Below are 19,387 nucleotides of genomic sequence, written 5' to 3'. Positions count from 1 at the left end.
AGAAAAAAAAAATATCCTGGATGCTCTAGAGCAGCTGTGTGCACACAGATCATGCAACTTATTTTGGCCAGGAACCCAGGCGTAGAGGTCATTTTCTACTTACAATAGCTGTCCAGCTGTGCCTGGAAAGTCATGGAAGAACATCAGAAATGAAGAAACTTTTGAAACGCAATTCTCAGAAGTGGAGAGAATTCACTTCAAGCTAAGTACTTGAAAACTGCAGATGATGTGCACGCTTCCAGCAAGGATGGCATGCAAGTCAGAAGACTGGCAGAAGCCACTATCAAGCTACATTCTTCTGGGCCAAAAAGGTGCTTTCAGATGAGTGAAAGTAGAAGGTGCAAGCTACATTCTTCTGAACAGCACTGCAACCAGGAAAACTTGAAATATCTGAGAAAAGAGATTATTTCACTAACCTCCCTTTCCTCATAGGGATCAGAAGGGATAAAGCAATGCAAGAGGGGCCTTACTTAGATGAACTAAACAGAATAAGCTGAGGAAGGATGAGGAGAACTGCTATGTTTCGCTGCAAAACTTTCCATGTAACACATGCAGAGATCATCTCTTCGTTCATTTCTGGGCAGATATTAAAAAAATTGGGACTCCTTGCCAAAGACTTCAAACAAAACCTGCAGTTCTGCCGCAAGGATCCATTATTAGCATCTTCCTCCAGGGAGGAATTTATTTGCTGTTGACTGGAAGCTGGTTTGACATTTCAGCCACTCCTCTTCTGCTGTCTTCAGATCACGCAGCACACAAGGAGAATGAGGTCTGGTTGTTAGATCCTGTAAGCAGGTAGGCATCACACATAAGCGTACCTAGATCTCTTCTGGAAAATTACTGTTTCTCGTGATTTTTTGTTCATCGTTCCCCCTATGGAATAGGCTCTGTCCTCCTGTGCCTCAAATGATTTCCCTTTCCTCCTGCAAATCTCTCCTTATGTGTCAGTTTTCATGTGCTTTCCTACAGTAGTATCCCCCAGGAAGATATTTGCTCCCATCTTTGCCTTGATCTTTAAGCACGTAGAGGTGGCCAACTAAATAGAGCAAATGCCTCACTGGGATCCAGTGCATTCCCGTGCACTGGAACTGTGCCACGAACACCTGTGGTACTGCCTAAATAATACAACAGCAGAAGAAAATTCAGTCCCAGGCATGAGTCTTGGCTGCACTCAAAGCCCTGTTTATTCCATGGTGTGTGAAAGGGCTTTGGTGTGAGAGTAATCACAAATTGTATCCATTTTCACATGCAAAAGACTGAAAGAAGACATCAAGGAAAGAACACCTATATCTCCAGTGTCCTTAGAATTAGAAGTGTTTCAGTATCCTTGGCAATAACAGTTCTAGAATAGGGTAGACTTTCAGGTTTATAATTTCTTCAGCTGCTCCTTCCTCAGACCAAATCAATCTGTGAATGCAGATGATGTGACAGTGACACAGTGTTGTGCAACAACTCCTGAGCTCCTCTGTGGCCAGGGCTGCTCAACCACATCAAACCAGCATCATGTGTGGCCAAGAAAAGTTTGGCTCATTAGGACATCCTTCAGGAAAACTTGATTTAAAGGTTTTGGCTGGTTGAGAATTTTCCAAGAACCCTCAAAAGCATGACTATCTCAGTCCTTCTTCAAAAGTGCCTGTCCCTTCCCATGCCTTATTACGCTTGACCTGGACTTGACACCTAACAATGGACAGTTAATGCAGATGGGGTTCAACTCACCATGCAGTCTCTGAATGAGATCTCTCTTAAACTTTGCTTCTGTAATCTGGATTCATTTGTCCCTTTAAAATTTTTATTGAAAGAAAAGACTTGGTCGTCTAGTAACCCAAGACCACATCTGTGAATAAACTTTCAAATGAGAGTAAATAGTTTTACTCTCATAGGAAAAACAACAGGAAATTGTGCAATGGCACAAAACAAATCAAAGATAGCCTGGAGGCCTGCCTCTCTCCTCCTGAGGTGCCCAGGCATGCTGCAGGCCTGCTCTAAGTAAGCCGAATATATATACATATATATACATACACTACTTACCTTAATAGGACAGCATGCAGGAGGAGTACATCTCTATATCTCAGCACATAGATAACAAATCTCTGTCTTTGCAAATGTGGGAGTTATTTGCATCTATGAAGGTTTTCAAATCTGAATAACATAAAAATACTGGCTTCCCCACTGTTATCTCAACAACAATTTGAAGTACCGCTTCAGCTGACACAGAGAGATCATTTGCACTTAGGAATCATACCTTGTTTTTGCCCTCTATGATGGCTGTTCGCTCAATGATGCTCTGGATCCTGTTTCCTATGTTGCTGCCAGTTTTCAGGTTGAAAGATCCATCAGTGCGAGAGCAGAAGCCACGCCTGAAGACCAAAAGAAGAAAAAGAAAAAGAAAAAAAAAAGGAGAGAGATTTCATTGATAAATTGCAGCATGCTTAAGCCAAAACTCTTCTTCTAGGAGCAAAAATCATCTGAGGAAATGGCATGTGCTGCGATCAGCGGGCAAGGACAACTATGTCCACAAAGTCTTGATGCTCAAAGCTGGATCATTGGCTTCATTTCCACAGCTGCCCCCAGAACACTGGATTTTTGTAGTCAGTGTTAACATTTCACCCACTATGGACAGGGAGGTTAGAATTTACAATTGAAGCTGATTGAAGCAATTGACTCACATCGTCCTATAATTAGGACTCCAATGCCCTCAACTTGTCAGTCATTATCATGGTTTAGGCTTGGCTTCAAACTTGCGTTTATTTTGTTTTCAGTCCTAAGCTAAAGACAACATGTATCTGTTTCAAGATCCATTCCATAATGTACTGGCTGTCATTTGTACTCTTGCAGCCCCAAAGGCCAACAGTATCCTGAGATGCATCAAAAGAGGAATAGCCAACAGGAAACGGGAAGGGGTTGTCCCTCTCTACTCTGCCCTTGTGAGTTTCCATCTGGAGTACTGTGTCCAAGCCTGGGGTGCCCCGCTCAAGAAGGATGCAGAGCTGTTGGAATGGGTCCAAGAGGAGGACACAAAGATAATCAGAGGGCTGGAGCACCTCTCCTATAAAGAAAGGTTGAGGGACTTGGGGCTATTCAGCTTGGAGAAGGGAAAGCTCTGGCAAGACCTCGTTGTGGCCTTCCAGTACTTCAAGGGAGGTTACAGGCAGGAGGTAGACCAACATTTTACACAGTCTGATAGTGACAGAACAAGGGAGAATGGCTTTAAACTAAAAGAGGGGAGATGTAGGTTAGATGTTAGGAATAAATTTTTTACTTAGTAGGTGGTGAGGCATTGGCACAGGCTGCCCAGAGAAGCTGTGGATGCCCCATCCCAGGGCACATTCAGGGCCAGATTGGATGGATACACTGGTAACCTGATCTGGTGGCTGGCAGCTCTAAACATGACTGGGGGATTGGAAATAGATGATCTTAAGGTCCCCTCCAACCTAAACCATTCTATGATTCTGTGATTTAACCACGTGTAGGTTTTCATCATTATCCTGAAAAATAATGTATTTTTTCACTTCTGTTTGTTTTCTGCTCCATCCCTGGAGGCATTCAAAGCCAGGCTGGATGTGGCTCTGGGCAGCCTGGTCTGGTGGTTGGCGACCCTGAACATAGCAGGGGGTTGAAACTAGATGATCACTGTGGTCCTTTTCAACCCAGGTCATTCTATGATTCCACAATTCTTCATCACAGTTTACAAAATGGCAAAATATAAATACCCTGATTCAGTAATTACAAAACACACAATAAAAATAACTATAATTATTATATAGTTATTATATATTATTTATTATTATATATATTATTATATAATATAATATCAAATTAACAAAAAGAAACAAAACTATATCTAATCACCCAAAGGATTTAAATGCTAATTTTATCTGAGAAAAAGAATCAGTCATGTTAATGAATGGAAATATGAAGAGTTTCTTTTTTCTTTTTCTTTGTGCAATGGATTGGCTTATAATCAGAACGCTCAGGTGTGGTTGTGGTAGAGCTAACATGTTTCCCAAAGCCTAATTCAGCCTAATTCAATACACATGGAAACAAGCACACTGGAATGGTTCTTACATTCTGTCCATCCCTATTCTTTGAGGATACTGAGTTTTGCTTTTCATCCAACATTTAGATATTGCTTGCTCAACTCCAGCATTAACAGAGGAGTTAAACTGTCCATCAGCGTCAAGCTTGCTCAAACACAATGTTTCTCTGGATTTCCCTCCGTATGACAGACAACGAGTACAGTATCCGTAATCATAGAATCATAGAATCGCTAAGGTTGGAAAAGACCCACAGGATCATCCAGTCCAACCATTTGCCATAATCAAGCAGTTCCGATGTGTGTCAGCAGAGGCTGCTGACTGCATCACAGCAACTGATGCAATCCTGACTAAAGAATGAAGTTTATTTCCTTTCAGCCAACTGTGCAGTTTGGTTAAACTTTGTGTTGTTTACAGTATCAGTAACACAATGACTTTATATGCTTGTCTTTAATTGTGCAGCATTGCGTCAAATCAACCACCATCTAAGCAGATACTGCAGCTTAAAGAAAAGATGGCATGTAAACTAACTTACGCTGTAGTCATTAGCACAAATATATAATTGTGTACCCAAATTCCTTAATATGCATTTAGAGTCTCAGTGAGCTAAAAAAGCCAAAAACCAGGAGCAGGCCATTGTCATCCATGCATGGAGAGAGAACAAGGAGCAATAGCATGGGAAGGAAGCCCGAGCTACACAACCACTTCTTCAGCCTCTGGTTTGAAGGCCAACTCCTAATACATGGTTGTTGAGGCCAGGGTGGATGGAAGAGAGCTGCATTAGGACAGCTGATGTATTCTAAAGGGAAAAAAGAAAAGCTTGACATTTACTCAGAAAAGTAGTTGCCATTTACTTTGCACATTTAATACTTTAAGAAGTCTGTTTTTATAACAAGACTTGAACACAGGTGGTATTGGCCAATAACAGTTCCATGCCATAGCAGGTGTCAGGTGTCTAGCTGTAGGTGTCCCTGTTCATTGCAGGGGGGTTGGGCTGAATGAACTTTAAAGGTCTCTTTCAACTCAAATGATTCTACGACTCTATGGAGTTCTCTCAGGATGCCAGCACTACGAACACACAAAGAGGCAGTATCAAAGGCACATCCTTGTGACTGGGCAATCCCTGTACAGGCATTTCATTTCATTCTTACTCATTTGATCCTTACTAAGTCCTTTAAAAAATGTAATTCCTCTCAAATAGGTAGAATTTGTTTGTTCCCCCAGAGAATTGTTTCCTTGTGATAATATTGAAAAGTTGTGCTTTTTAGAATAAAAGTCCTCACTGAGTCCCTTTTTAGTAAACAACAGAAAGAAGGCATAATGCATACTCAGAAACTGCATATGTATCTCCAAAAGGTATTTCCAATCTATTTTCTTGCAGCTCTGCATACATAAGCTTAGTTATTACTATATACTTCCTTGAGAAGGACTGTATGTATGTCTTCAGGTTGCAGAATCTGAGGGATGAGGACAGTGTAATGCCTTTGCCAATGCCTAGCACAGTGGGGTGCTGATTACTCATTAATATCGTATTACAAACCACCATCATAATTACAATAACATCACAATAACAAGAAAAAGCACACATGTGAAACACTAGGTGAAATATTAGGAGGCACGTACACGAGCTCCACTGCCTTCACATGCCACATTACCTGCTGACTGCGATGTTAACACAATTATAGCAGAAAACCAAGTGCACTTAATAGCAGTTGTCCACAGGTTTAATAAAGAAAGAGTTGGAATCCAGCTGTGAGCACATTACCTGGCAGCACATGGCACGCAGCAGGAGATGCTCTGCACTCTGCCACTTCACCCCACGCGCTGCTGGCTCAGCACAACTCTGCAAATCAGCTGCAGCACGGCTGCCAGGCAGAGCCTGGGACAAGGCTCAGCCTCATTCCTCTGGATGCAGAAACAGATGCTTTCCCTCCTCAGCTGCCAAACACTCTCACTGTAACCTCAGATGCACTACCAAGGCTGCAGGCTCCTGCACAGGTTCATTGGGTTATTGCTCTGCCATCCTTCCTCTCCTTGCTGCCAGCGGTGCCATATGAAGCACTGCTTGAGATTAGTAGGCAGAGATGGGTCTGGGGCAAATGGGAGCAATGAGGAGCCCTGTGTCCTGCCCTGCCTTCATCTCCCAGCAACAGGAATTTATAATCGAGAGGGAAAAGGCTCTGTGAACTCAGATGTGATCATCAAATCAAATGTTTGTGTTCAGTACAGATGCTTGGAAAGGAGAAGCAAGAAGGAAAAGATAAAATTGCACTCTGGCCAGGACCAAAATATCAAATCACCTTCCAGTTAATTCAGTTGATTTTCATGTTGTATGTCCTCACACAAATCACCTATTCATTTTTATGTCTTGTAAAGAAATTGTAAGTCACACTGAACTATTGACTCAACAAAACAGCAAGGGCTTCCTGCTTGTAGCAAAACCTGGTGTTATTTACAGGGAAACCCCAGCAAGCTTTGGAGCTCTTACTCCAGATATCCCCATGCTCCTGATGTGGTTTGCTGTCGGGATAAGCTTCATTCTTCATTGCTTTGCATCTTCAGGAAAGTTAGCAGCAGGGTTACCACGAGGTTAATGAGAAAGCACACGGTGTGCACAAAGGCTGATAAGCTGATATCTGCCAGCACGTTTCAGCCTGCTCTTACACCTGTTTTCCTTCTACACACTCCTGCTTTGTGGCTGGATGTAGCTCTCCACATAGAGAGACTGCATATAAGAAATGCTAATGCTGTGTGCATACAAAGGTACGCTTATAAACATTGTATAAGCTCAGATCAAGGTAATCCTGCTCTGTGTACTGCTCTGAGTGCTCTGCTGTCCCGAGTAAGTGATTTCTGACATGTGCCTGTGTGTGTGCATGCTTGCATGTGCATTCCCAGTGGACCGGGGGGGGGGGGGGGGGGGGGGGGGGGGGGGGATTCAGGGCGGGGGTGCCAGGAGCACAACGAGCTCCAAGGTCTGCCCAGAGACCCATACAGTGCATGCAGATCAGGGAGTTTGCCCTTCTCTGGGAGGGCAGAGGGGGTTTATGCAACCGGAAGCAATCTGGGTTTTAAAATATGCCTGTGATGTGCAGTGCTGGCACCAAGAAGGGCTGGGAGAAATGGCTGGGGGGAGGGGAGCCAGCCTGCTGCTCAAGAATACATCAAGCCTTGAGGAAGCAGAGTGTGCCATGTTTGAAGATGCAAAGATAATCACAGTGCTGGGAACCGTCTTGTGTAGAGGAGGAAGCCAAACAACAAGAGGAAAGCAGCATATGCTCCTGATTTCGCACAGGAAGCTAACAGCACCTCCTGCCAAAGTGAGATAAGAAAACTCCCATGGCCTATTCTGGACAAGGCCATGGTTATCAACCTTAGCTTCACACTGTCCTTACTCTGCTCCGCAGCCCGCTCCCTTTCCTAATGAGTTTCAGAGCCCTCACCTCTATTAGCATACAGCATGCCAAGCACAATAGTGTGATATATTTATAACCACTGATGGGGAAAAGTTTCCAGGGTAAGAGTGTACTTCATGTCATCTTGATATATTTCACTGGAATGGGACTACAGACCAGCTCCAAACTGAAGTCCTGCCTGTGAAACTACTGGTATCAGAATAAAAGCAGTTTAGTCTACAGCAGAGCCCAGGAGCTAGGGTACAGGGCTTGTCTGATGATTAGAGATGTGACTTTCTGCATGACAAGAGTCCTACACAAAAGACCCAAGCCCAACTTGTGCTCAGAAACATCTTCTTGCCCATACTGTAGACAGTGCCACAGTGCTCACCAGTGCTCAGCTGGTATCAGATATCAGCATAAAAGCCTCAATCCCCATTTCAGTTGGAAAAATAACATTGTCAATTTTATCATTCTGGTTCCCACCTCCTTAAGCCCTCCTACACCTTCACAGTCCCATCCAGTTTCCTAACTATTCCTCTTGGCAAAAGCACCGTCAGTCTCCATCACATGCCTGTTTGTTGAGGTAGTATTTGGCAATTACCTCTGTACCAGGAGCAAGAGGAAGGCATCCTGTAACCAACAGTAACTATTTTTGAGAGTGATCAATACCAGAAATGTTTTTTTTTTTTTTTTTTTTTTTCTCATCACCTATCCCTTTATAGGGCAGCAATCGATTCTTTGCAATGACAGGGCAGCATTGTAACAAACCCAAGCTGGGCTGACACATGTCTTACGAGATGCAGTGATGACGACACTTCATTCAAGACAGGAACTCTGGAAGTTCCTGGACTTGTAAAGAACATATAGGAACTGTTTCCCACTTGGAGGTTATCAGAAGCATCTGAATGACATAGGTCTTGCCTTCCCTGTGCTTCAGAGCTCGGTGCCGTGCAACTGGTGGCAGTAAGCTGACGTGGCCACACGTCCTGGGGAACACTGAGTCACAGTGAAGCCAGAAACAAGAGAGGGAAAATAGTAACAAGGAGCACGGATGGGCTGTGAAACATGCGTTCTGGGGGAGGGGGAACATGCCCTGGCTCCCCGCCAGCTTTGGCTACGACGTGATAATGTGCTTGTCTCCGTAGGACCTACAAGAGTTCCCCTTTCTCCATCAAAAATAACTCATTCTAGGTTGAAATGCTGGCCTCACATGTCAGCTTTGGGTCGGAAAGTATTTCTCAACATCCCCATGCGTTAGGCTTAGTTGGAACCCTAGTGCAGTGCACAGTTGCCAGAGTGAGGACTGTTATTTTTGTAGGATGCTCTGCGTCAAAACTGAGGTGATACTTGGAGGGAAAGCTCGTTCTATAGGGAAGACTCCAGATTTCCTTAATGCCCCATCCTGACAGTGAACATCTTTGGTACTACTTCATTAGAAGCAGGATGTATGGCATGCATGGCCTCACTGCATATCTCTATGGCTTTATGGAGAAGGAAAGTTTGCCAGTTGCACACTGCCTTTCCTGCTGTTAATCTACATGCAAATAGATTAATGCATGGTGCTTCCTTATCTCAGTCATCATTTACAAACTTTATGGCTTATCCTGAACTCCTCCAGGGCACTGCTATAGGAAGAAGGTTGATCAAAGGAAGCACAAAAATCAGCAGTAGTCCTATCCATCCCATCCTTCACTTCTTCATCATCTCATGCTTGCATTCCCATAGGAAAAGAAAAACTTGGGACCCCTCAGCATTCAGCATTTGGAAGTAGTTTTTCTGTTTTTTCTTTTCTTTTTTTTTTTTTTTTTTTGCACATCCTGATGTGATCTGAAATTTTCTCACCTTGACTTTCTTATCAGATAATTATGTTTTGCTTCTTGACCCTCTGTTTCCTGCTTCACACTGCTTAGCAATTTTCATGGACACAGAATATGGTCACATTTCAGCCAATCCTTCCTTCCTTCCTTGTCCACCTCCTTTCTCTCCTTTGCTAAGCTGCAATCATTCTCACTCCCATGTGGTCACTGTGACTCAGCCTCCACTTTCTCTCACCAGTCATGTCCTCCCCAGAGGAGTTGCATGTTGGCTGGAACTACAGAATTTTCAAAGGATGGGGTTTTTAAAAACACCTAGAACTTATTTCTGGGAAAATGTGCTTGATTTTAATAGTTTGTGGCAGTACTGAAAGGAAGAGATCTCCTCCAATTTGAACAAGCAGCCAAAAACCTAAAGGGAAAGACCACGACTCATCTGCATACAATGTCAATCTGCTTTCACTCTTTTTCTTCTATTTCCAAAACAAACAAACAAATAAATAAATTAAGCCCTACATATACAGCCTAGAATTTTATTCAGAACTTTCTGGAATGAGCTGTTTTCTTTGCACAAGCCACTCCTAACAGCTCACTCAACTCGGAGGAATATCCTCATGCCTATACCCTTCCAAGATCCAGGTCTATCCAGCACCTTACTTCTTACAATACTGAAATTCCCTTTCTTTTCTTTGCTGTCCTGACTGGATCCTTCTGGGTCTATAAAGGAGCAATTCTTTTCTAATCTATTTACATCATCCTTAATTCTCTCTGGAAGCACGGTGAACACCCTTCCAATTTTCCAGCAATCAGCAGAGAAGATGAAAGGGCTAATGTTGCACAGAGGTTGTGTTTTTCAAGATGGATTGTTTTCAGACTCACTGCAAGTAGGAGTCTGAAAGCAGCTCTGGGCTGACTGGAGCCAGGGACTGGAAGTGCAGGCAGAAAACAAGGAAGGGATGAGAAAGAATGGAGGGAAACATTTTTAAGGAGAGAGGGGAGTTGATTAGAGGGAAAACAGGAAGAGAAAATACTGACAGACGTGGACATAAGACCAAGGATCCTTCTACCCCATATCCTGTCTCAACAATGACCATAAGCAGATGGTTGGGGATGAGTAAGAACAGGACTAACTTCAGATACTTCCTCCCAATACTCCCCCAGTCACCAATTATTATCAGCTCAAGAACTTCCTGCAAGTGAGGCCATCACTACACTTAAGTAAGTCCCAGTGGATTTCCCTTCTAGGGCTTCAAGCAATCTCCCTTTGAAGCTAGTCAAACTCTTAGTACCCACGAAACCCTCTAGCAAGGAGTTTCACACATCTGCTCCCCAGTGAATGGACGAACGTCTCCTTTTCATTTTGAATAGCAATCCTACTAGTTTCATTTCATGGCCCCTACTTCTTGAACTGGAAAAGGCATATACAGCTGATCCCCAGAAATCTGTGTCCTTCACTAGTCTGTAAATCTCTACTATGTAGCTCACAGGTAAGCTATTTTTTTCAGGCCACAAAGCCCTGACTTCCCTCCTTACTCATCCCTCAAACACTCCTCTCATTCCCTAAAATTCCTTTGATTCTATTTGTTGCCCTTCTTGGTGTATCTCCCTGTTTGGATGCACCCTTTTAGATGAAAAGATCAGAACTGATCTTAGTATAAGAAATGCCAGTACTTAATGAATTTATGTGGAGCTATCATGGCATTCTCAGTTTTGTTCTATTCTACATTGATCACAGCAAAACTAATGCCTCTTATATGCCACTTCTATGAAAACTACAGCAGCTACAAAGAGCAAAATAACACTATTTGGTAGAGAAAATTCTCAGCTACAAGGCACTGTTTTTCAACACAGTCACCATCATTAGCCGTGTATTTTCACCAGCAATGAACAACAGCCTGCATGCTGAGCTCATAAAAATCTACACAAGTGGAGGTGATCCACTGTTGCTATCACCACTGTGAAAAGCACCATTCATGGCCTCACTGTGCTCATGTCCATTGTTGGGTTTCCATAAACGTTCAGTGAGTGCTGATGAATGTTGATGGGTGCCATTTTTTTCCCATATGGAGGAATCCCATGACACAGCTTTGCTTCATATGCAGTACCACCAACATCCACCTCTGAGGTCATGGGCCAACATAATAAAAAAGGAGGAATTACTTTTGGAGCAGACCTTGTACACTCATGGTAATTTTTAAGCTTGATTTGTTTTTTGAGCTGCTCCTGATTGCCACTGCTTGCACAAAGGCATGTACCACAATGCTCAGCTCCCTCTGTATGTCAGTAATGATCAGAGAGTGGTTCACCATTTTACATGCAAAAGTGGGAAAGTGCTCTCCTATGCACACTACACACATTTATCTTCAGCAAACTTCATCTGGCACTTTATCAGCCAGATACTCAGATTCATACTATTCTGCATTTCTCTGCAATCAGCTGCCATCATCAAAGATCTGAATGACTTTGTATCATCAGCAAGCTCTGTCACCTCATCACCACCATTTCCAGGTTATTTCTGAACATGCTGACAAGCACAGACCCCAGCACCAGCTCCTGAAACACTTAGCTGGTCACCTCCCTACATGGCAAGAACTGGCTGTTCCCTCCTAACCTCTGCTTTCTATTTTGTAACTGAATATTTTTCTTTCTGACATGATCTTACCTCATACAGCACGTCTCTTCAAAGCCTTCTGCAAAGAGTTTTTGAAAGGAATAGACATAAAAGGAAAAAGGATGCTAGTTGAAGTTTGTATATTATTGTAAAAGGTGTACTCAGTCCAATAATAGCACTTCATTTATAATCACTCCTGAGCACACACAGTTTGACCCTGAGCCTTCCCAGCCAAGAGCCCCTGCTAGGACAGAAGAATATCTCTGGCTGGAGGGTGGGATGTACCCATGTCTCAGATATTGCTCTTCCCCATGGAGAGTTAAATATTAAGCAATAGCAACCACCGGTATGACCCCACATCTTCCTTTAGGATGGGTGTCAGACCATCCTCAGCAAAGCCAAGAGGTCATGCTGTGAAGGGAAACCATGGGAAAAGATACTGGGGAAAAAATAAATGACTGACAAGAAGGTAGGCGAGACAGGGGTTAAAACACAACACGAAACAGAGCATCTGGAAGTTACTGTAGTTCTTATATATTAGGTTTGATTCATTACCAGTTAAAAAAAATTACTTGTGGAAGATAATGCTAAAATATTTTCTATTAGACTTTGGACATCTTAATTTAAAGTGATCTGAAAATTAGCAATACCAGAATTGGAAAGCTTAATCTTCTGGTTCAACTACAATCCACGATAAAGCCTTTGAGAGCATTTGCAGCTTGCAAAGTAAATTCATCAGTGCATCCACTACAGCACCCTTGGGACAGACTGTGGCAAACTGTACTGCATGAGTTGTGTGTATTTATCAGGCTTATTTATCCATATGTGTATGCCTGGGCTGATTCATACGGCATTTTGTAAATAAAATATTTTAAAAGATATTTTCCAAAATATCTTTGGCTGAGGACACAAAAGCTGCCCTACCAGCTGTTTGCAAACACAAACAAGCCCTGGCTTTTGGCTCATAGAGGAAGTGGAGAATGTGATGCTTCAGTGAACTGCATAGTTGGTCCTAGACAGATCAGACTCTATTCTACTCCTTTCAACCTCATCCTCTCTTCAAGTCTATGGTGCAACAGTGTACTCTCATTTTCATTTCTCTGCATTTTTCAGAAAGAAAAGTGAAAATGACACCGCTTGATTTTTGTTTACGCACATCGATTTCCACAGCCACAGACAAACAAGGGAATAGTAGGCATACCTCTTCGTGTACCCATAGTACCTTTACACTACCAGATCACTGCAAGAGGATTTTCTTGCAGTAGGGAATGGAAGGCACAAAGGTCTCAGCCAGCATGAATTTGGAGCTTTGGGTCTGGCCACATGTCAAATTAAACAAAGGCATTTCTGCACTACCTGTTTATTAATGGCATCTGACCTACTTTCACCAGCACTAAGGACTCAGACTTCCCCTTCCTGAAAATAGAAGGTGGCATGGCGAACAAAAACATTTGCTGTGGACAAACTAATGGGCATCAGTGTTTGCAGACATCCACAATTAAATTTGGGTGGTTCAGTACATTTCTAATTAAGTACAATTAACATTTGTGCATTTTACATACCTCACTGATGTTCCAAACCTAGTTTCCCCTGATAATCTATCCAAGGACATCCTAATCATTCTGCCTTTCAGTCCTTTATTAATGCCCTGACATAAACAATGCAGAAATGTAATTAGACTGCTATGCACACATGTCCCACTCCCTCTTTCACTGTAGCTGGTGAGAGTCAGGCCACGCACTCTGTGATGGCAGTTCCAAGCACTCTATCTCCATGCAGGTACCAGTTTTCCTGATTGCTTTCTTTTTGTAGATATCTCCACAATGCCATTATACTTTTCCTTATGCACACATACAAAAATAATAATTTTAAAAGCCCAGATAGATGCAATGACAAGGTCATAAATTAATAATCTGACATTTGGTTTGAGACTAACTGTAACTGATAGCTTGAGAAGAGAGGAAAGCAGTAAGCTGATGGGAGAGCTGGAACACCCAAGATAAAATTGCATTGCTGCATCTGTCTGCACATTCTGGAGGGCTGACGGGTCAAGTCTTGGGCAGAGCACGGTGAAGGTCTCTCTGAAACTGCCCTCAGATGATGCCGCACGAGAGCTGAGGAAGCCAGTGCTTATACTAAGAATATCAATATCTCACATGCCTTTCTTGGCAACCTCTACCAAACTCTAAGATAAACACAAATCTGCTGATGAGATTTAGGTCAAGACCCATTCACATCAAGCATGTCTCCAGCATGGAGACGCTCATTCTACAGCCTCAGAGTGGATGGGTCATAGGCAGAGATCAGCCTTGGTGGCTCCTGAGAACCTCAGCAAGCCCTGCCCTGGCTCCTTCTCCACAGAACTCTGCCAACAACCCAACCTCAGCAAAAGCAAGGCCAGAAAAACAGGAGCAGAGTGGCAGGGAAGAGGACGGGGAGGCTGCTTAGGCAACAAGCTAAGGATGGAGGTCAGAGTGCCTTCTGCTATATCCACTGAGCAGTGGATGGATGCATCTGCTGTATCTGCTGCCACTCTGGAGTAAGCTGACACTGAATAAGATGTTTTCAGGAAAACGGCACTCATTTAAAGATGTCTATTCTTTTACTTTTTAATTGCATTTTATTTTAACTCATTCCATTCTCCACTGACTTTTGCCTGCCATATCTGAATTTGTTAGATCTGAACATCCTTTAAACCAAAAACCCACCAAACTTTATTTTTTGCCCCAGACAATTTTTCTTGACTCTTCTGTGCTTCCTTGCTGGGATATAAAATTAGAAGTTAATCTTTCCACAATCTAGTTGGCTATCTTCTAGTTAACAAAAAGTTATTTAATGGTAATAGAGTTGGCTAAGCAAAGTTGTTTTAAAAGAAAATAAAGAGGATGGAATTTTAATGATGTTCTCAGTTTTCCTGCATTTGAAAAAGTTAAATTTGTTGAGTAATTTTGCAGCATTTTTTAAAAATTTGCTACCAGGAAACAATGGGAACTGTTACATTCAGCTTGTTACCTGTTGTGTGCCTGAAAAAAGCATTCAGCAGAGAGTTATGGAAGTTGACTGTACTAATTACAAAGCATTGAAATATATCTGCACTTCATTTTAATCAATGGAATCCACTGAGTTATTTTTATCTTTTTGAAACAGAAAAACTGTCTGGAACAGCAACTGAAGGAAACAGAGTACCTAATGGTTTCTATTAAGGAGACCATAGGCAACAGTCATTCATAAATACAAATGTCTCATTTATGCACTGTGAGTCGTTTCCCAGTGTTCAGTGACAGTATTCCAGCAGTGTAAAGTTAAGCATATGTATTTTGAAGCCAAAAGACCTGTGCGCTGCAAGGTCTTTCAGCAACCACATCTTTATCCTCAGAAAGTGAGCTGTGTCCTTTGGCATGGGACTCAGAAACTCATGACAATCTATACTGCAAAATGGTGAGTAATGGTAGCCTGCATTGGTTTATCAACTTAAGGCACTGTTTTTTCACCTGTGCACAGAAATAGGCACTACCTATGAGCACAAACAGAGCAACATTTTATCCTTGGAAACCTGATATTGGGCAGATAAGTCCAAAGAAGAGATGGGAGAACAAGACATATTTCTGATCTGCTGCACAAAGTACCTTCATAATTAATCTGTTGCATAAGGAAGCATCACCTCACACAAGGAGGGAAAAATGGTGAAAAAGCTGGAATTAAAGGGTTTTCCCATTCTTTAGGGAAAAGACTTGTGCTGACCATGCCAGCTGCAAGGCTTTCTGTTCCCCTCCCTGAAGAGGAGACAAAATACAATCACTCAGGTATTCCTGCCATTCTATGACACTTAATTCACACCCTATGTTTCACTGGGAGTCGCTCCAGTCATCTTAGGTACAACATTAAAAATTGCGTTCTCCAGATTGCTTCTTCAATGAGAGTTTGAAGGGTAAGGAAAGGGAGGATGCAAAAAGAATTGTCATAGAACAATGATGAAGGCAATTTGGAAACAAGAGTGGAAACAGCCTTGTAACAGAGCCAATAGCTGATGTTTAAATTGCTACTTTTCTCCTTTGATCACCTGTTCAAACACACTTCTAATTAGGATTTAATTGAGTCTACAGTTTAGCATTTTATTAGACACCTGCTTGAGGATATTATTTTTTATTGCTGATGACATGATCCTTGATGCAGAGCTTGTTAACAGAAGGAAATATTTGACAGTGGAAGAGCCTCACTTCTGCTCTCAAAGAAGAGCCAACTGTTTTACCACGGCCACATTGTGATTTCAGTCCAGAGTACGTATTAATATGCATAAACTCTTGCAAGAAATTAAAAGGTTAAGAAATTTCATATATACCTTTCTCAGGGACTATCTACTTAAAAGACATAGCAGTTTCTTTTACCTTACACCTCATAGCTACAAGGCAAAATAAATAATTACTTGGAATTTTTGTGACTAGTGCTTCAAATGTGACATAAAAGAGAGGGGAAATGCTGTCCTTACCTGTCCTCAAAATTGAGATTTTCAGGTTTTACCTATTCTAGCAAAAGGAGAGATTGCTAGTGCCACCTCTTGGTGAGAGGGACACAGAAAGCCATTCATTTGCATTATCACAAAGTGGGATGTAACGAAAAATGAAACATGTGCTTCCAAGAAGAGGTGTCCAGCACTTGCAGGTATCCTTAATATGAAATATAGTGATTTTCCTATTTCTTTTAATCAGGTGTCTTGTGTCTTTTCAGTTAAGCACCTATATCAATGTTTAAGCATGTATGTATATGTTCGGCTGGATTGACACTAAAGCTCAATTCTTTGGAAGCGTTAAAGAAGTTAAATCCCATGTAAAGTGATCACCTTCAAATGAAAATATTGGGTTCTTAGCTTTCATTAGGTTCTTAAATGTCTTTATTTTGCTACACTCCAAATTTATTGCATGTTTCAACCCTAAAACCGTAGCTTAACTCTACTGTTAGTGTTAATCTTTAAGACTGTGCCAGATGTTGGGATTCAGGAAGAGCTGTGGATAAATGAGTCAACATACAAACTTGTCATCATCAGACACAAAGTTCAAAAGAAATCTTAAATATAAAAGAGGGTTTGTTAATCAAGTGCCACATCAGCATCAAATAAGCCTGTATGATGCCACTTATATTTTACCCTGTTGAAATATCATCTGGAGAATGTTGGGCAACTTTGTCTTGCTGAACTGAACCTATGAGTCAATGTATTATAAGAAACATGTGACCTTCATAATAGAGAAGGCTTTTAAGATCATTTCTGTTGAATTAAAAAATAAAAAACAAACAAACAAAAAAAAAACACTCAGTGGAATCACTGTATGATGACAAAAGCATGGAGAAAAGCAAGGAAGTTTCCTCCATGAGAAAGAATGTGCACTTAGCAAGACATTGCCTGCAAGGCTTACCTCATAAAAATTAAAAAGCAATTATCACTTCTGAACATTGTACGCATGAATAGCAGTGAACTGTAAATGAAAATAAGCAACAGCACGAAACAATGACTCTGCTCTCTATTCTCAAATAATGATGCAGAAAAAAACCTGCATTGTTTCTGCATGTTTACTTAAAAATACATTGATTAAATATAAACGTAGTTTACTAACTAAGCAATAGTCACAGTGAGCTTCATTCTTAAGGTAATCTTTAGGTAAAAATGGAAGGAAAGACAAACTAAATATAAGTAAAGAAGCTGTCCTACCTTGTTTTAGAATGGTTTTGTCTACAGGGATACCACATCCATGTAATTTTTGGCGGAGGAATACCATACACGGTGCATGTCAGCACTTGTTTGCTACTCAGTAAATACAGATTTGGATCAGGGAATGATGACACAGCATTTTCATATATCTGGGGTTTCACTGTAAGAAGTAAAAATTGGAAAGCGATTAAAAGCAGCTCATTTCCAATGATCATGACAAAACCCCATTCCTGCAGGGTGAGTAATCAAAAAAGTCCCCAGGAGAAGAAAGAAAAACAACAGGACAAAGTTATATCAGATGAGCGATTACTAACACATTTAAGTAATCAGGAACAAGTACATGGCCATGGAAGATAGAAGCCCTTCCATTGGAAACCAGTGTCCATTTGCTGATTTCAAGAAGGGTCCCTTGTCCCCATACCTCGGACTTGGATTTGTGTCCATGAAAATAGGTAAGAAAGTCCACAGTGACCTGGACCATGCAAGACAAACTGTTCAATGACAGCTTAATGTTTATGTTCAGGAGAAGTGTGGGAACACACTGCAAACTCACCATTTACTTTAAGAGTGACTGTAAGATTTTTAGACAAGTTCCACTGTCGTAAGCTCAATATTATAGTGTAGTTTCCAGCATCTTCCTCAGCAACATCCTTGATGATTAATGAATAGTTTTTAACCATGTACCGGGCACACTTTTCAGCAGCAGGCAACCCATCTTTTAACCTGTTCAGAAAAAGTCCACAAATAAAATAATGGAAAAGTAGAGCTGCTTTAACAGCCTGTGTTTCTTTGTTTCCCATTTCTTGATCTTTGGGTGAGAACTGAACTTACAAGCTAAGATTCTGTTTACCAGAATCCTACCAATCTAAGATTTGGTTTACCTTCCCTTACAAATTGCTGATATTTATACAGTACTTCTACACGCTAAAATTGACAAGGATCTGATGGGACTCTGTAATATTTGAGAGTTTCTGAAAATTGGAACTCTGCCTCTGAAGATCCCGTCTTTCCCTGATTGTGCTGTGCTGTCTAGAAGACAACCATTTTGACTACAAGTCAGTCACACAAATGAAGGTCGCATCACCAACCATATCTTACGACTTCTTTATACATCCCAGGACAAAGTATTACTGTAGCCTAAGCACAGCTGTGATTTTAGGAAGAGGAAGAGTAAGTAGATTAGATAAGCACTTAAGAATCAGATATCCTGCTATCATAGTGAATGTTGTTAAAGATAACAGAAAATCAACACAGAAAGAGAGAACTGTTACTTCACCCACAGATTCCTGAATAAGCAGACCGTTTTTATTCAAAGTTTAAAATATGACAAAAAGCTCATTTTTGTAGGTTGCTGAATGAAGACTTATGTGATATTAGTAGAAAAGTGCAACCGCTTCACTGTGATCATGGGCTTAATTAGATTGATTCTTGTGTTCCAGTGTTTACAGAAAGCTCTTTCAGCCATTAGAGAAGCCCTAAAAAATGGGTCTAAGGACCATGGATTTAGGCATCTCACTGTATGTGTATTTTACAGAACTACAGAATGTTTGAGGCTGAAAGAGCCTCTGGAGATTGCCTGTCCACCCCCTTGCTTAAGTCGAGGTCATCATGTTGTCCAGGACCATGTCCAGTCAGATTTTAAACATCTCATGAGATGGAGAATCCACAGCCTCTCTGGACAACTTGTTCTAGTGTTCTACCACCTTCACAGTAAGAAATAAAGTAATATTCTTATGTTTTAATAGATTTTTTCCCCAGAAGATCTATATGTAAATGTGCAGTCAATAAGCCCAACCATTAAAGAAATAGCAAATATAAATGGCAAATAT

General features: G+C 41.5%; 1 protein-coding gene across 1 annotated transcript in view; it reads right to left on the bottom strand.

Annotated features, from left to right (window-relative positions):
- The window catches only part of FLT1 (fms related receptor tyrosine kinase 1), a 103,393-nt gene that overhangs the window by 49,890 nt on the left and 34,116 nt on the right, over nucleotides 1-19,387 (bottom strand). Inside the window, exons 9-11 of the mRNA NM_204252.2 lie at nucleotides 18,112-18,281; nucleotides 17,559-17,718; nucleotides 2,243-2,357 (exon numbers count right to left, since the gene is read on the bottom strand). Of these exons, the coding sequence (NP_989583.2) occupies nucleotides 2,243-2,357; nucleotides 17,559-17,718; nucleotides 18,112-18,281 (445 nt within the window). The remainder of the gene's footprint in view (nucleotides 1-2,242; nucleotides 2,358-17,558; nucleotides 17,719-18,111; nucleotides 18,282-19,387) is intronic.

This window comes from Gallus gallus, chromosome 1 (assembly GCF_016699485.2).
Source record: "Gallus gallus isolate bGalGal1 chromosome 1, bGalGal1.mat.broiler.GRCg7b, whole genome shotgun sequence".
Taxonomy (NCBI): Eukaryota; Metazoa; Chordata; class Aves; order Galliformes; family Phasianidae; genus Gallus; species Gallus gallus.
This window is presented reverse-complemented; position numbering and strand designations above follow the sequence as displayed.